Here is an 18,494-nt window from a genome sequence, read left to right as displayed (position 1 = left end):
TTAGAATAAATTGCAGTGAACATCGTCACAGAATCAAGAGGATATTGCATTGACCAAATTAGGACAGATGGCTATATTAAAACCACCAAAAAACATTTCAAACACCAAAAACATATAAAAATAGGAAAAAAAATTATTCCTGATGATAAAACATATGATTGCCTGCTCTCTCTTACCCATAACTGATAAACAGATCATCTTTCAGTGTTGATTTCATATGCAGTTCAAAAAAGGGGCACGCATTTAGAATGAAGAGAAACACTTAAAAAGTGTGTAAGGTTGTAACTAAAAATGTCTCAAGACAGCAGGATTATAAGCAACTTTTAGTTTTCCTATTTATAGTTTTCTGTATTTTCTAAGTTTTCTATAAGAAAGAAATAATAATTCAAGGAATTAGCTTCATACCATCATTCAGACATCTGTCAGTGGAAGGAAAGCAGCTGAGACACCATTCTGGGAAGAAAAATGAGTTTAAGAGAATTATCTTCTCATAAATTATAAATGTTCCTGAGTTAAGAGAACATTATTACAAATCATCAAGATGTAAATATATGAAAACAACTCACCAATTTGAGTCCCTACAAAAAATCAAACTTGAAAAAAGTCTTATGAATACTTAAACTTAGTAGTAGAGATGGACATTGGTAATGTTTGATGAGTGATTAAAACTATGTATTTTAGAAAATGGTAAGATACCTGCTGGAGGGGATATATTCTTTCTAGCTGCGTCCTGACAGCTGGACCATTGATAAGAGACTACGTCATGGTGAGTTGGATGCCCCTGAGTGGAACTTTGAATTTTGAGAGAGTAACACAAAGGTATAGTGGGTCAGTTAATGTGATTTTTCCTGGCAGCTATGACAGAATACAGGGTCTGATGGGGAGATAGCATCCTACTAAAATGATTCCTTATATGGAGTTCCTCTTGTGGCTCAGAAGGTTGCGAATCTGACTAGTATCCATGAGGATGTGGGTTCGATCCCTGGCTTCACTCATTTGGTTAAGGATCTGGTGTTGCTGCAAGCTGCCCTTTAGGTCACAGATGCGGCACGGACCCAGCCTACTTCTCCCCAGCTCAGTGTATTCCGTAGATAATCTGATACCCATCAGACTTAGAAACAATAGGCTAGTTTTTTGCTACAGTAACAAATGTGTAGATAATAAGACCTTTGCACATAGGGTCCACCTTGTGCCCCTTTGACTGCCTCCTAGCATCCACTTGAAGACATTGCACATTGTGGGTGTTAATGTTTCTTTTCCAAACAGAATTGAGCGACTTTCCTACTAATTAATTTTCCTTATTTTCTATGTGCCTACCAGGCAGTTAGCTGTGATTTGCCAATTCCTTCAGCAGAAGATATGTTGAGTATCCCCTCTTTACCAGCCATTGTTCTAGATGCCAGAGATACTGACATGAAAGAGATACCATTCCGTCTGTTATGAAGCGTCCCTTCTCACGGAAGGAAGACAGAAAATAAACATAAGAGCCAGTAAATAAGATATTTGGGGGTCTAGATAAGAGATACGAAGATGATAAAATGGGATAATTCGTGGGGGAGGGGTGCTACTTTAGTTAGAATAATCAGGTTTGGCTTTTGAGGACATGGTATTTAGTAGTAAGTAAGTAGACATGAAGGTCTACAGAAAGATGCTCAGATGAAGGAATTACACGTGCAAAGGTCCTGAGACAGAAATGAGGTTGGTGTGTGTGGCTAGAACCCAGTGGAAGAAGGGCAAGTGGGAAGAGAGGCGGTTGAAGATTCTGGCAGGGTCAGTCACGTAGGGCATTATGGACCCCTATAAGGATGTCAAATAGGAAGCCTTTGTAGGACTTTAAGGAGGAAAGTGCTGTGATGTGAACTCATCTATGCCTCTGAGAGATCATTCTAGCTGCTCCGAGCAAGCTGGACTTGAGGGAAGAAGCATGGAGGAAGAGGACTTGGTCAGGAGCCTGGCACCGATGGTGGTTTTTAAGAAGTAGTTGTAGCAAGCAAGCCATTTCAGCACGTGCCTTCCAATGTACCATTCCGGAACATGGTTTAGAGTCTCTTGTAGAAAATGGAGCGTGTGCATATATGATACTAACTGTTTAATGTGTAGGAAAATGTAAAATGTGAGAGGAAGGCAAGGTTAGCATTCTCTTATGTGTAGGAGAGCCGGCATTGTGTTGGTCGGGGCAGTATGATGGGGCTGAATCTTCCGCCCAGGAATAATGCGTATTCTACACTGCTTTGGAGATCTGTGTCTTGTCAGTGCCCTTCTGTAAAAGATAAATGTTGCTCTCAGGGGTAAGTGATAGAAACACTATTTTTTTTTTTTTATTGTCTTTTTTGCCTTTTCTAGGGCTGCTCCTGTGGCGTATGGAGGTTCACAGGCTAAGGGTCGAATCAGAGCTGTAGTTGCCAGCCTACGCCACAGCCACAGCAACTCGGGATCCGAGCTGCATCTTCAACCTACACCACAGCTCACGGCAACACCGGATCCTTAACCCACTGAGCAAGGCCACAGATCAAACCAACAACCCCATGGTTCCTAGTCTAATTCATTAACCACTGTGCCACGATGGGGGAACTCTAGAAACACTAAAATTTATCACACAGTGAATGAAATCATGAAACTTGAAATGCACAAAACATTTTCTATAGCCATGAAGAAGTAGAAGCGCTGGACACGAAATGAAGTAAAATTGATACGATAGAAATGATTCATTATGGAGCTATCTCAGTTGCATGAATAGCCTCTTCTCAATGTTAGGGAAAACAGAGTTTATAATGAATCTAGTGTATTCATTTAGAGAAGCTCTCATCTCCAAAAGCCATTCACATACATCTCTACTACAGCGATCCCTTGACCATTGGACCTAGAGATAAGCTTTGTATCTGTGGTCTGTTACCTGTCAGTCTCTTTTAAGATTTATAGTTTAGAATGATTTTCCTAGCAAGCCCTATGTGTACCTTAAGAGCAGAAATCACATTGTAACTGTGGAAATGAACCAAAATTGGATTGGATTCTGGGATATCAAGATGAAAGAATAGAAACTTTACTGGCAATAGAAAAAGGTAGTTCATGGATTTGAATACTTCTTTTCCTTTTTTTTTTTTTTTAAACAGATTTTTCAGATATTTATTTATTTATCTTTTTAGGCCCACACCCATGACATATGGAGGTTCCCAGGCTAGGCGTCAAATTGGAGCTGTAGCCACTGGCCTACACCACAGCCACAGCAACACAGGATCCAAGCCGTGTCTGTGATTTACACCACTGCTCAGGGCAATGCCAGTTCCTTAACCCACTGAGCGAGACCAGGAATTGAACCTGCGTCCTCACGGAAGTCAGTCAGATTCATTTCCGCTGAGCCACGACAGGAACTCCTGAACTCTTATTTTCCCATTTGATTTCTACCACAAGCCTCAGGGCTATTTCTGAGATCGGTGTTTGAGAAACAAGGAGAGGTTAACTGGGACACCGCCTCTGCATAGAATTGATTCACCTTGACTCATCTTAGATCTGTAGGATGTCTAACTTCTTTTTGTCAAAACACAAATTGGCCGGCTAGACTGGAAATACTTTCTGTTTTTTTCATTAAAAACCTTGGACTCCCTCCCTAGAGGTCTTCTCTGTCAGGCATTTGTTTCTCTTTAACTTTGGTTCTTGTATTCCATATGTAAGCAAAGTTCAACTGGTTAGAAAAAAGTCATTCTAGGAAAAAAGCCTCTAATCGTGAGACCGGATGGTAAGCTTTTTTATTCAGCCTCATGGGGGTGTGTAGATTTCAGGGATGGCTTGGTAATCTGATCTTGGTCTGCAGCTGTGACCTGTCCTTCCAAAACAGCCTCCTTCCTCCCCACCTTTTGTATCTACATTCCAGCACCTCTCCTTCCACCTTCCTGCACAGTGGGGCCCTCACAGATTGACTTGACAGATGTAGAAGAAAGGAATGAAGCTTGCTTGAGGAAGAGCAGCTTCTGCCCTTTATCCCAACCCACAGATACATTTGAATGTTCTCCTCCCCCATGGGACTTGTAATATTGGCAAACCATGCCGATCATAAGTACTCTTGTTCAGCCCACTGGAATCTTTCCAGGATTGCCATGAGCCCTTCAGGCTGTCTTTAAGCCCTCTCCATTGGAAGTCCTGCAGGTGCCTCAAGCCAAAGTGCAATAAAACTGAGAGCACCATCTGTGTTATCACCTCCGCTCAAAAAACACCAAGCAGTGCTTTCCCCCGTGTTTCTTCCTTCAGCGAAAGGTAGCGCCGTCCTTCCTTCACCCAAATGGAAAATCTAGGAAATCATTCTAGACTCTTGCATCTTTCTCATCCGTTCCCTGCAGTCCATCTCCTAAATACTTTTCCAGTCCTTTCATACCTCTCTTCTCCCGTTACCACCGCCTCTCATTATTTCTCCTGTGGAATTTGGAAATATCTGATTGTTTTACCTTTATTTTTATCCAGATCATTTTCTTCTTCTTCTCTTATATTAAATGAGACTCTAATCAAAAAGGCCAGCGAACTTACAGTCTCATAGGAGGAAGGGTAGATGAAAATGATCATTTCTTATATGCTCTGCAGGCTATTGTGGTATGTGGCTGGGGCTGAGAATCAATGCTAGACTGGAGAAATTTCAAATGTCTCAGCCAGGCTACATACAAGGTCCTTGTGAACTTGGGCATCCTATCTTCTGCCACTTCTGCGGGGACTTTACAATAAGTAACCATAAACTACTTGTGCTTCTTCTTTCTTTCATGCTGTTGCATATTATTCCTTGGTTTTATGCTTTGGTCCATGGGGATTCATCCATCAGAAATGTTCTGGAAATATGCAAGCTACCTAAGGGACTGTCCCTGCTGAGTCCCACATGCTTTTTTATGCACCACCTTGGTAGGTATTGAATTGGCCCATGAGAAACTCCAAAATGGTTTGGGGCCTTGGTGCTTCTCTGCGTTCCTCTCTTTGCCTTATTCTCCTCCTCACATCTCACTGCGAGTCCTAGGAACCTCTTTGGATGGTATCATCTCAGAGCTTTTGGAAATGCTGGATCTCTTTATGGCTCTGGAGGGAATCTGTCCCTGGTACTGTGCTACACACTCTGCCACGCTCGATGGCAGTGGGTAGTGTAGTCAGGTTGATGTGCCACGTCTAAGGGGCTTTTTATGTTTTGTGGCTCAGTTTGAACCTCCCCACACCCTGTGGAGTAAGCAGAGAGCTGTTACCTCTGCATTTCACAGATGTGGAGAGGAAAAGTTCTTTTTATTCTTGTCAACCTGCCTTAAAGGTGTGCACTCGAGTCTCTACAGGTTATGCGTTGATAATCTGTTTTCGGATTACAGATTGAGGGTTCCCAGTTCTGTGACCTGACTGGATTCTGGTCAGCTCCTATGTGCTAAAGGAGCGTGGGTGTTGTTTTGATTTTTAGAGGCTTGGTGGTAAATGCATCATCTGAGCAAACTTGATCTCATCATGTTCAGTCACTATTGTTTTAAAGCCTGATCACCTTGGGATTTTCCAGGGCCCTTTTCTGCTTTCTTTCCTTCACTTGCTGCTTGGCAGTTCTGCAAAAGGGAAGGGCAGGGAGAAGGGGAAGCTCCAGGTGATTGGTTTTAGATGTTGATCTTTGAGGCGGGTCCCATGAGTCCCTTAAGCTACTCCATTACGTCTTGCAGATCCAAACACACAGTGTTGGGATGGTGTGGTTGGGCCTAATTATAGTCCTAGAAACAGTTCCTTTTAGTGAAGCAGGGAGAGGACGCAGAGTTCCACAGTGAAGTGTCCCTATGTGTGAGCTCCTGGTCAGGCCCTGGTGTTCCCACTTCTGTCTCCAATCGTGCTAGGTCCCTTGTACGGTTGCTAAGGCCCACTGGGCCAGTTTCGTCAGACCACGGCTTGTATCGCAAAGATTTTGCTCTTTCTGAACTGAAAAACCAGAAGAGGTTACAGACAACAGATGACGGCATTTGAATTCTGTCCCTTTTGAACAAAGTCACGCAGCTTGAGCAAAAGACCCTGAGAAGAAGCATGTTCCCTTCTGCTGCCTGGAAGGAGAGAAAGGTCATTTCATTTGAAGTTAATCTAGTCATCTATTGAGATGCATGTTGCTGGTATCTAATCAAGTTCTGAATTTGAGCTCAGTTAGAGCTTTGATAAAAGAAAGGGGACAGGAAACTTGAAAGAATGCTTGCCCATTCATGAGGGGCCTGAATGTTTTTAGTTTCCAAGTCAATGGAATAATGGCGCCATGCATTTTCCACCCAAGCATTTTCCACCCCGAGAATAATTCCCTTCCTGGCTTCTCAATGAATAATGCATTATTTCTGAAACTGAAGAGGCATTCCTTTGATTTTTCCTTTATGTTTAGCTTTCTGAGTGATTTTCAAGCAGGGAAATTCAAGGACTTGGAATGAATGCTTTATTAACATTTTTACTTGAAGTTCAAATATCTCCTTGGCCATTATCTTCTGACATTTGAAATATTTTTCTCTCTAAAGAAAGTCTAAGGTATTGTATTTATTGCAAAATGAAGCACCTTGGACAGTCTTCAAAGTGAACAGCAGTTTAAAATCAATACACATTTGTGTTTAGAACAAAGAGCTTTATGGGGGTAACTTCACTCCTTTCTTTATTTTCATTTCCCTGCTGAAAAGTTTCAAAAAAGAAAGCTCACATTCAAAACTGGGCTGTTTGGAGACTAAATCCCGTGTGTTTGCATTTTGTGAAACTCTTTCCTTGAGGCTAGGCAGATTTGCAACCCCAATCCAAGCAGGCCTGCATCCACCTAGGTCAGTGCTATTTAAATCAAAAGATTCAAATGCATTTCTGGGACTATCCCTACTTGTTCTCTGCTCACTGTGTAGCCTGATTACACAAGGGGCTGGGAAATGAGATAGGGGATATGATGGTGCCCACTGGTTCTCATTCTCTTAATCAAGAATCCCCAGTTCGCCCTCGGGTAACACAGTGGTAGATTTTAATACTGTTTCACAACCTCCACTTTCCCTGGGAGTAAAATGAGTGGTTTCAGAAACTAAAGAAATTAAGAATATAATCTGTATTTCAATTCCTTTACAGTTCTAGAAAAGCCTTAATGATTCTGAAGAGTTGGGGAGGAAGAGATTCTAAATAGGAAAACATCCAAAGCATAAAGTTTTTGGTTTAGAATATTTAATTTTATCCATTAAAGTTTAAGAAGTAGGAATATAACATAGTATTTTTTGGAGCGTGGGCTCTGGAGCCAGCCTGTAAGAGCAGAAATTCTGAGGTCTCATCCTCTCTGTCACTTCCAAGGACCATGGCCTTGAGCAGGTTACTTTAATTTCCCAATTCTCAGTTTCTTCCTCTATATGATGAGATAATAGTTCATATCTCATTATGGCTCTGTTGCAGATTAAATGATTTTTGTAAAGTATATAGAAAAGCACCCTTTAAACGAGAGTTTGACTAAAAATAAAAGTAAGTATACATCTTATGGTTGGAAATTGCTATTTCCAAACAGGCCCGGGTTACTGAGCAGAGAATAACAATATTGTTATTATTGGTTCTGATAAGATATACTGATTATTTCCTTAGCACTCATTTACTCCTGCAACAAACCAAATGAGGTAAATATAAACGTTTCTATGTTTCAGAGGAGAAAACTGAGGTAAGAACGTTATTTGCCTAATGAGTTCATTCAGTTTATTATATAGCAAAGCAAGGACTTGAGTCGTCCAGTCAACCTGAATCTAGAAACTGTGCTTTTAACTAAACTCAAAGGGCAATTGTCACAGTGCTTTTGCCTGAGAACAGTCTTGGGGGCCGCTGGTGTTCTCACTGTGCTGGCAGCAGAGGATCTGCCTGAAGGTGGCGCTCATCTCCTTGTCGCGGTAGGAGTAGATGATGGGGTTCATGGCTTGAAAGGTATATCCGGGATGTAGGATGTCTCCGTTTCCTGTCTCAGTTTGGCAAACTCTGTTTTGCTCCAAGTAATCATCATCGGTGTCTCAGAAGTACTCGATTTTAGTCGGGTCCGAATTAATGAGATTTTATTAAATTGCTTATTTTATCAGCAAAACAGATGTCTTAAGAAAATGGACATTTTATTTCAAAGGAGGATCTGGTGGCTTTGAATCGCAACGTTTTTTTTTTACTTTGAACTGAAATCATTTCACTTGCTGGTGGCTTGCTTCATCATTCTCTTTTTTTGTTCTTTCTCTTTTAATCTATCCGATCCCCATCCCCATCCTTGCAGGCGCCTTCATCATCTGCTGGACTCCTGGACTGGTCCTGTTACTTCTCGACGTGTGCTGTCCACAGTGTGACGTTCTGGCGTATGAGAAGTTTTTCCTCCTGCTGGCCGAGTTCAACTCTGCCATGAACCCCATCATCTACTCCTACCGCGACAAGGAGATGAGCGCCACCTTCAGGCAGATCCTCTGCTGCCAGCGCAGTGAGAACACCAGTGGCCCCACCGAAGGCTCAGACCGCTCAGCTTCCTCCCTCAACCACACCATCTTGGCTGGAGTTCACAGCAATGACCACTCGGTGGTTTAGAAAGGAAACTAAGATGAGATGCAGCCATCATCTATTGAGGGATGAGCAGCCTCCGCTACCCCAAGGCCAGGGCAAGGTGGGGGATATGAGAGAGAGAGAGAGAGCGAGAGAGGAAAAATACACTCATGTACTTAATAAACACTAACCCATGGCAGTATTTTTTCGTAGACCCAACAAGACTTGATACATATTGAAAATTAGCTTCTGTGACAACCTTCATCCTGATCCCCATTCCTTTTGAAAGTAGAAAGTGGCGATTTCATGATGGAATTCATAAACAGACTCTGGAGTATCCATTTACACTACACTAACTAGTCTTCAAAAGATTTTGTGTGGTTTGGTGCAAGTCGGAATAAATTCTGGCTAATGGAATCCACAACGTCATTTACATACAGGCTTCCCTTTTTTTTTTTAATTTTTAAAGGATACATGTCATTTAATAAACCTGTTTATGCTTATCAGCATGCTTGTGATGGATAAGACTATAGACTGTTTTTAAACTATCATAACTCCATTTTGTTCCTTATGTAGGAAAACTGTAAATTAGAATTACTTTTTTAGAAAGCATGCATGTAATGTATGTATGCAGTATGCCTTACTTCAAAAGACAAAAGGGTATTAATTTTAAGTCTTCTAGGAAATAGAAGAACCTAGATGTCAAAGCCAGTATTTGTTTGGGTTATGAAACAAACAATGATCTAATCACAATAGTACCTTTTTTTGTTCAAGTGTTGGAACATGTATAAAACAAACAGGAATGTAAGTTTATTATCAGAAGAATATGTACTCTATAAAAGTTATAGAAGATGAGAGCACAGTGGTATCGTTCCCACATATTTATAATACCCAAGTACATTCTAATTATCAGTTCGTCAGAAGAATTTTTTAATAACCTGTGTTTTTCTATATTATTATACATAGTCGTTGTAGAAAACTTGAAAAAATGCAGAAATGTATAAAACAGAAAAAAATACTGATGATATCACACCCCAGAAGTAACCACCATGAACAGCTTTTTCCCCCTGTATAGGCCTATATGTATATTATATACCCTTTTATATAATTGGGATCATACAATTTTATAACTAGTTTGCTTTTTCCATTGAAGAATTGCCGCATTTTCCTATGGCATTAAAAATGTTACAAAAACATAATTTTAATGACTATATAATATTCCATTTAATGGACACCACTCAGTTTAACCATTCCCGTACTGTTGACTACTTAGGCTATGTCTCATTTTCACTATTATAAATAATGTTGTGAAAAATTTTATGTACATACAACTTTGTCCATATAGTTGATTATTAGGAGGCATTCCCCTGAAGGATTTTTTTTTTTTTTAATGTGAACTATCTTTGTATGCGCTTACTTTTTATAAAAGGGGATTTCCTGCTTTTGCCCTGCATGGGTGGTAATTGTGAGGAAAGCCAATTAAATTACCTTTTTGTACAAAGGAAATGCAGTGGTTACTCTAATTGAGAGTGACTTTTTTTTTGTATCACAAGATGGATGAGAAACAGCTGTCACAAATTGTCAGGATACCCCAACTAATAGGTCTAGCAATTCCAGATTCCACTTGAGAGACGGATTATCCAGCTCTCGATAGCCACCACTGTAATGCAGAATTGAAGAAAATGCAAAGAAATCAAATCCACCGAGTGAATAAAGGATCATCTTCCTATTAAGTATCTTGGGACCCTTCGGTAGCCAGTGGGTTGAGTGCGTCAGTACGTGACTGGATACTGTGTATTCTCTAGGGTCACCCTCAGAGATGCCACCATATTAGATGATACCTGTTTCACAGTCCAGGAAACTGCACCAATTTTTGTAAGAAGTAACCAATAAAGTCCCGGTCACGAAGCAGGTGTGGGCAAGTCAGAAGTAGGTTTAAGAGAGAGATGTCCAGAAGAAGAACGATTATTTCGGAAGGAGGAAGGCAGCGTATGGTCACCATTTGAGCGGAGGGCAGGCTCAACAAGTGCCCCAAGTGGAAAGAGTCTGGGGAGCCAGTTGGCAGAAAAGCGTTTGCACAGACTTTATACAAAATAGAGAGCATTTTATAGTGGAAATGAAAGAAAGGAAGTTGGGTCTTTACTCATGTGCGTTTATTCTGAAGGAGATATGGACTATTTGAAAATTAAAAACATACTAATTGGACCTTAATAAATCATTCTCAATCAGTGCTTGATAATGTGTGGTTCTGGTCCATGCTGTTTCTCTTGTTGAAGAATCTTCCTCCTGGCTGGCACTGCCTGGTGCCTGCCACCCGTGACCTCTCTTCTGTCCCTGCAAAAAGGGCTTCTGCACTCAGAGGTGAAGCTGCCATATGCTTCCCCATCTCAGAACTGCCTTTTTTTTTAGCCTGAGTCATAATTCTTTGCAGTGTCCAAGAAGTTGTGGTTTATGTTGCATGAAAGGAAGAGATAACATCTTAGGACAGTACTTTACCTCAGCAGTATAACTATTCAGAGTGAGTTTCTTTTGGCAAAACTGATGCTATAAAAACTTGAAGACAACTTTATGAAAAACCCTCACTTGGAGTTTTAAATGTTACAGTGGTCTTTATGATTTTAGATTTATAACTCACCACGTAAAAATGATAGGTGTCTTCCAGGTATATGCTAGTTATATTCTTTTTAATATATTGCTAAAATGTTGGGGGAAAAGAACAGTTTATTTGAGTGAATGTCTCAGTGAGTATTTGGAATAGAATTCTGAATCTTTAAATTTAGGTGGTTGTAAGATTGTTAGAATGCTGAATGTCTCAGAATTCTTCACAAATGAACTATCCTTCATATAGTACCTTTTTTAAAAAATGAAACCATAATTTCCAAGACTCAAAACCTAAGCTAACATTATACAATTGGCAGTTTTCCCATCCTTTTTTTCCAGTTAGCTCTTGCTTTAGATTCCACTGTTCATCACCTTTCTAATTTATTCCATTAGTCTCTCATCATCTGAAATGGAATTTTGTGATATTGTTTCCAGTCCTTCTTCTTAAGCCCAGAGAGTGACTTGTGCTGGATAGAAACCATAGAAACACGTCTTTGTCAGGTCCCTTCATGATGCCAAACCAAGCCGAACATTTCCATGTGAAGACAAATGGCTTATTTTTTTTTAACACCAAGGGAGATTCACCTGATCCCAAACCCTCAGAAGGCTTGGGGTTGGTTGGTTTGTGTGTTGGGATGGGCTTGAATTTAGGCACCATCTGACGAAGATACGTGTGTAACTAGGAACCAGATTGGGTCATCAGTCTTGCGATGCAGGAACTATTTATTCTGTAACATTCATCTGTATTCTGTATAGTCTGCATATACATTCTCTAATCATGTTCACAGTCGCAGATTACTTACAGCTAATCTGTTTAATGATACGGCATTTACAAATCTAAGGCGGAAGTTGGCAAACCAAGACCAATAGGCCAGTGTTTTTGTATGACCTAAAGAGCTAAGGGTGGGCTTTACATTTTTAAGTGATGGGGGCGGGGAGGAATATTTTGTGAAACATAAAATTATATGGAAGTCAAATTTCAGTGGCCGTAAATAAAATGTTAACTGGTAGACAGGCACACTCACCAGGCTATGTATGGTTTGTGGCTATTATTGTACTGCAACAGCAGAGTGGAATCGCTGCAAGAGAGACTGTCCCTCGAAAGTGAAATATTTACCATTTGACCCTTTACAGAAAAAGTGTGTCCATCCCTGACTTAGAGAATTGCATTTTCATTCATTCTCCTCATTTGACTCTGTGTTTATTGGAAGAGAAAGGAGAAATTGGGCACACCATGATCTCTTGCGCTCTAGACTGCGGAGAAAATTGTCAATTGCTTTTTTTTTAAATAATAAATAATTTTTATTTTGAAACGATCTCAAGCTGAGAGAAAAATTTGCCAAATTTATAGAAATTTTTCCTGAACCGTTGTTTTGTTTTGTTTTGTTTTGTTTCAGTTTGTTTGTTTTAGTGGCCACACCTGGGACGTGGAAGTTCCTGGGCCAGGGCTCGAATGGGAGCTGCCACTGCAGTCTACGCCGCAGGATCCATAACCCACGAGCAAGGCCAGGGATTGCACCTGCATCCTCACAGAGACATGGAGTCTTTAACCCACTGAGCCACAACAGGAACTCCTCCTGAACCATTTGTAAGTTGCCAACACAATGCCCCATCATTCTTGAATACTGTGTAATTCCTACAGACAGGGATATTCTCTCTTAAAACCTCAGTACAACCATCAACGTCAGGAAGCTACCACTGATAGATGAACTCCCCTTTAATTTACAGACCCCATTCCAGTTTAACTTGTCTTTCCAATCATGATCCTTATAAAAGAATCCAGTCAGGGATCAGCAGGTGCATTGAGTGGTTGTCTCTCTTGGGTCATCGTCATTCTGGAACAGTCCCTCTGTCTTTTCTTGACCTATATGACCTTGTCATCGAAACATCACAGGTTACACTCATTTTCTAGTATGGGTTTGTCTGATGATTTCTTCATAATTAGATTTGTATTATTTATCTTTGACACAACAACACAGAAGTGCTACTGTGGTTCTCAGCCTCCTGAGAGCCCATGGTATTCACTTGTTCCATGACTAGTGCTGTTAACTTTGATTACTTAGGATGATGTCTGCCAGATTTCTCCATGGAAGAAGAACTAATATTTTCCCTGTGTAGTACACATTTTGTAAGAAATATTATGTTCCTTGCGTTTTTTCTTTTTTTGTCTTTTTATCTTTTCTAGGGCCGCTCCCACCGCATATGGAGGTTCCCAGGCTATGGGTCTTATCAGAGCTGTAGCCTCCGGCCTACACCAGAGCCACAGCAACGCAGGATCCGAGCCACGTCTGCGACCCACGCCACAGCTCACAGTAATGCCAGATCCTTAACCAACTGAGCAAGGCCAGGGATCGAACCCACAACCTCATGGTTCCTAGTTGGATTTGTTAACCACTGAGCCACAACGGGAACTCCTTTGTTCCTTATCAAGTTGTAACATCTAGTTTTAACATCCATTGATACTCCTTGGATGAATGAATCATTGCTCTGATGGTTACCAAATGATGAATTTCTAATTTTCTTTTCAAAATGTATTAATTCTGTCCTGTGAAAAGTCTTTGTCCTCTCCATTTTTTTATTCATTGATTTATGCCAGAATGGGCTCATGGGTTCTGTTTTTTTCAATTGGTTATAACGTTGCTATTACTTTATTTATGTATTTATTTTTTGCTTTTTAGGGCCACACCTGAGGCATATGGAGGTTCCCAGGCTAGGGGTCTAAACAGAGCTATAGCTGCTGGCCTACACCACAGCCACAGCAATGCCAGATCCGAGCCACGTCTGCGACCTACAAAACAGCTCACGGCAACAGTGAATCCTTAACCGACTGAGCAAGGCCAGGGATCGAACCTGCAACCTCATGTTTCCTAGTTGGATTCGTTTCCACTGTGCAATGATGAGAATTCCACTATTACTTTAGAATTAAGCTTTTGAGATAATTTTAGATACATAGGCAGTTGTAAGAAATAACATGGTGAGATCCTTTTACCCCGTTTCCCCCAATGGTGATATCTTGCAAAACCAGTGTGTGACATCACAGGTGGGATATTGACATTGATACAGGCTAAGGACAAAATAGTTCCACCCTCTATGTTGTTGGTGGATCCCTCCTGTTACACTATCCTGATCCCTAGATCTGATTTCCTGTTACACCACCCTGACCCCCTGATCTATTTTCCTTTTTTTCAATTACATTTAAACTTCTTTTTCCTACTGAACTTCCAAAAGAAAAGAAAAAAAAAAAAAAACCCTTTTATATAACAACAATGTTAGAATATGGGGGCTGATACATCCAGAGAGAGAGAAGTTTTGTGATTATACAAGCTACCCAAACTTAAACATACTTCAAGGAATACAGAAATGAGTAAAGTAAAAAATAAGAATCTCTCCTGTAGGAGGGAAGCTAGACTACCGATCTTTGTTGAGCACATTACCCATCAAACATAGATTTTAGCAAAGGATTTTACATTGTGTTCTGTTTTGTGAAATTCTCAGTGCCTTTGCACTGGCGTCAGGGGAGCCAGGCTTCAGATTTGCTGCTTGTTTTGCATCTTATCTCTTAACTTGCATCTTCCTTTTAGGAAAGGAAGCTTATTTCACTTTATATTCTCCATTTCACATAACACAACACTAAAGAGTATTTAATACTTGCTTGTTTAAGTGAAAGAAAATGTGGGAGCCGTAAATAAAGGCACTCTGGACCAAGAAATGCTCCTTACTTCCACAACCCTGAGAAAGGTTTCCCTTCAGGTTTGAGAATATTGAGGCTGATAATATTATAAAGAAATGATAGGATGTTTTATCAATATTAGCTTGTGCTGAGTGTGTATTGTTTAACTCATTTTGATCTTTAATCTTACTGTACGGTGAATCTAATGTTACCTACAGCTTACAGAACACATTCATATAATTCGTATTTTGATCTTTGCAGAGACTTTGCTACACATGAGGAAACTGTATCAGAGGAAAAATTGTGGGCCTAATATTTGTTGTCTATAGAGTTTTTTGGACCCAATTATGTCTTCATATTGTAATTCATAGTTCCTCATATGTGCTTATCTATCGCAGCTCTCCAAAAAAAAAAATGCGAGTTCCTTGACTAGTGTGATGTATTACATTTAACAATTCTTTAAAAAAACCTAATACAGTAAAAGTAACAAATAATGTGGTCATGAGCAGGCACATGAATTGTTCTATGTGGAACTTAACATTGTTGCAGGTGTGTCTACATCCTGAACTATATCATAGGAGAGTTTCTGTTGTGGCTCAGCAGGTTATGAGCCCGAATAGCATCCAGGAAGAGGCGAGTTTGATCCTTGGCCTTTCTCAGTGGGCTAAGGATCTGGCGTTGCCATAAGCTGTGGTGTAGGTCACAGACATGGCTCAGATCCCGCATTGCTGTGCCTGTGGTGTAGGCTGGCAACTGCAGCCGCAATTCGACCCCTAGCCTGGGAACTTCCATGTGCTGCAGGTGCGGCCCTAAACAAACAAACAGACAAAAAACTAGATTATAAATTCTTTGATAATGGGATAATCTTGTATTTTCCACCTCCTTTTAATGATTCAAATGACAGGAACAAAACTAAAACTATGGTGCCATTTACTAAGTGGCTCTTGACTGAGAACTGTAAGACCATGATTAGGTGTTGTCACTCATTTTTTAATTTATTCATCCCAAGGGCTTTTTTGAGAGCCCTCTGTATACTAGGCCCTTAGGAAATTTGGAAGATTTTATTTATTTTTTTTTTGTCTTTTTCTAGAGCCACACCCGCACATATGGAGGTTCCCAGGCTAGGAGTCTAATCGGAGCTGTAGCTGCCAGCCTACGCCAGAGCCACAGCAACATGGGATCTGAGCCACATCTGCGACCTACACCATAGCTCACAGCAACGCCATATCCTTAACCCACTGAACAAGGCCAGGGATCGAACCTGCAATCTCATGGTTCCTAGTTGGATTCATTAACCACTGAGCTGTGACGAGAACTTCAGGAAATGTGGAAGATCTTTAGTGGAGCTTAGAACTTAGAAAGAGCGAGAGAAAAAATGAGGAGAAATAAATAAGTTAAAAATAAAATTACAAATTGTATTAAAAGCCATGCAGGAAATCACATGACATAGAAATTAAAGGAAAATAAAAGGGATAAAAAAGATGGGGAGAGGAACTACCTTTGAAAGGATGGTCTAGAAAGGAAGGCTCCCTCTTAGGATAGGAATTGTCCTCTCAGCACCCTCACCTTGAGTTGAACTGCATGAAGGTCTCTGGTTCTGTCCAGCTCTTTAACTTGCACTCACTCTGGTCACTAGTACACATCAAAACAACCCATTAGAGAAATGGACAGGAATCCAGCACAGGCAGATAGTAATTCCAGGCAAGATGTGTCAATTCTTGGTGAGAGATTGCATGCGTTTTGGAAAGAAGTGCAATATGAACTGTGAGATTGAGGCTTGAAAGGCAACAGACATAACGTGTTGAGTGATTTTGCAAGTTGTTTTTATCCTGAGAAATAAGAGGAATGAGTTAAAGGACTTATGTAAAGGAATGGCATAGTCTGGTTGGTGCTTCAGAATAAGTTGAAGAGGAGGAAGCCTGGGGACAAAAGACAAGCTCAGAGGTTGTCTCGTTAACTTAGGTGAAAGATGAAGGTGGTTGTGGAGGTAGAGAGAAAGAGATGGATGGATTCAATAAGTGTTTGGGACCTGGTGATTCTGTGCTAAGGTTATACCTTGGGCTATGACCTTGGCCACTGGACAGGTGGGGATGTTATATGGTGCAATTATGGGACATAGGGTGAGGAGCAAGTCTGCAGGAGGAAGCTGTGGAGTACACTTTGAGATATCTATGAGCCACTCGAGAATTTTACAGTAGGGAGGCAGTGATGGGATACATGAAGCTCAGGGTGCATCTCTGAATCAAAACAATCTAGATTTTAGGGTCCAAATTCTTCAGCTTTCATCCTGCCACACATTCCTCCTTGGGATAGAAAACACAGAGCCTTTGACGTGTTTGAATAAGAGAAAAAGGAAAAGGAAATGGGGAGAAATAAAGGAACAGACCTTAATAGCTGAAAATATTATCCAGAAAATGTGGAGATGATTCTTTTCAACCAAATAAGTGTAATTACATATATTTGGGCTTTTTTTTACTTGATAATACATTATAGAGATAGATCCAAGGTTGATAAATATGTGTCTGCCTCACTGTGTAGTTGAGGTAGAGATGCTTAGAGCCTATTAATAATCTTGTTTTTTTCTCCTTCCTGGACCCTGGGAAAACTAAAATTATGTTAGGCTGGTCCACGTGACTACTTATGGCCAGTAGAATGTGAGTAGATGGGACAAATGCCATTGCTAAGCTGAGGAAGTGGAAGCCCCTGCCACTTCCAGATTTTTTTCCCCCTAAAAGCCAGACACAGAGATGTGAACATGAAGAGAGTGAAGTCCCCATTGGCCTGGGGCCTTGAGTGACTCTGTAGAGCCAAATCCCTGCCAACTCATAATGAATGTAACGCATGATCAAGAAATAAACATTTGCTGTGTTTTTGGTGAGATTTTGTGGTTCATTTTTTTTTTTCTTTTTTTAGGGCTGCACCTGTGGCATATAGAAGTTCTCAGGCTAGGGGTCAAATCAGAGCTACAGCTTCTGATCTATACCACAGCCATAGCAAGGCGGGATCAAAGCCATGTCTGCAGACTACAACACAGCTCATGGCAATGCTACATCCTTAACCCATTGAATAAGGCAGGGATCAAACCCGCATCCTCATGGATACTAGTTGGGTTCTTAACCTGATGAGCCACAGCGGGATCTCCCAGAATCTTGACTATTGTATTTAAGTAGAGTTTACTTATTGGCAATATCTGTAACACACACATATGTTTTTCAAATGTTTTCTCAATTTTATTAGGTTTTAGTTCAACTTTCTCAGCAGCAGAGGAGAGCGTAGTGCCAGTTGCTGTTCTTGGACACATCAAAAAGAAGTATGAAGTCAGTAGTCAGGCGAGTCCGTTTTATACTTAGAGTTTTCTCTGATGGAATGCTTGGAAAACATTTGTCATTATGTATGTCACACAGAGGAAAGTGTTCAGAGTTGAAACTTCAAGTAATCAAGATTATGAATATTATCAATGAATAATTATATTTTCTTATAATATGAACTTTCCAAAAATTCAGCATGCGAAGTTCTAAGTACCAGAAATGGGAATTTTCTCCAGCAGTGTCTGACATAGAGATTTGTAAATGTGAGGAGTCTTTTGAGTCACTAATAACTAACACTCAAAGTAAGCATAAGCTATCATTTGAATATGAGCATTTGGATTAGCCAAAGACTTCTGACTAGAGCTACTCAACATTTGTGAAAGTAATTTAAATTTTTTTTTGCCAGGAAAAAAAAACCGTATATTTGGGTAATATAT

At 40.4% G+C, this 18,494-nt stretch overlaps 1 protein-coding gene across 1 annotated transcript in view; it reads left to right on the top strand.

Moving 5' to 3' along the window:
• Positions 1 to 9,450, top strand: part of LPAR1 (lysophosphatidic acid receptor 1) — a gene marked incomplete at its 5' end in the record, with an annotated part of 96,128 nt that extends 86,678 nt beyond the window's left edge. The window contains 1 exon segment of the mRNA NM_001244357.1: positions 8,222 to 9,450. Coding sequence (NP_001231286.1) covers positions 8,222 to 8,523 — 302 coding nt within the window. The 3' untranslated portion in view covers positions 8,524 to 9,450.
• Positions 9,451 to 18,494: the final 9,044 nt, after the last annotated feature.

Source organism: Sus scrofa, chromosome 1 (assembly GCF_054392235.1).
Source record: "Sus scrofa isolate SSC_HxYL_T2T_F1_AM1 chromosome 1, Sscrofa_HxYL_maternal_Yorkshire_Landrace_v2.0, whole genome shotgun sequence".
NCBI lineage: Eukaryota > Metazoa > Chordata > Mammalia > Artiodactyla > Suidae > Sus > Sus scrofa.
The sequence above is the reverse complement of the archived record's forward strand: the minus strand, read 5'-3'. Positions and strand labels throughout refer to the sequence as shown.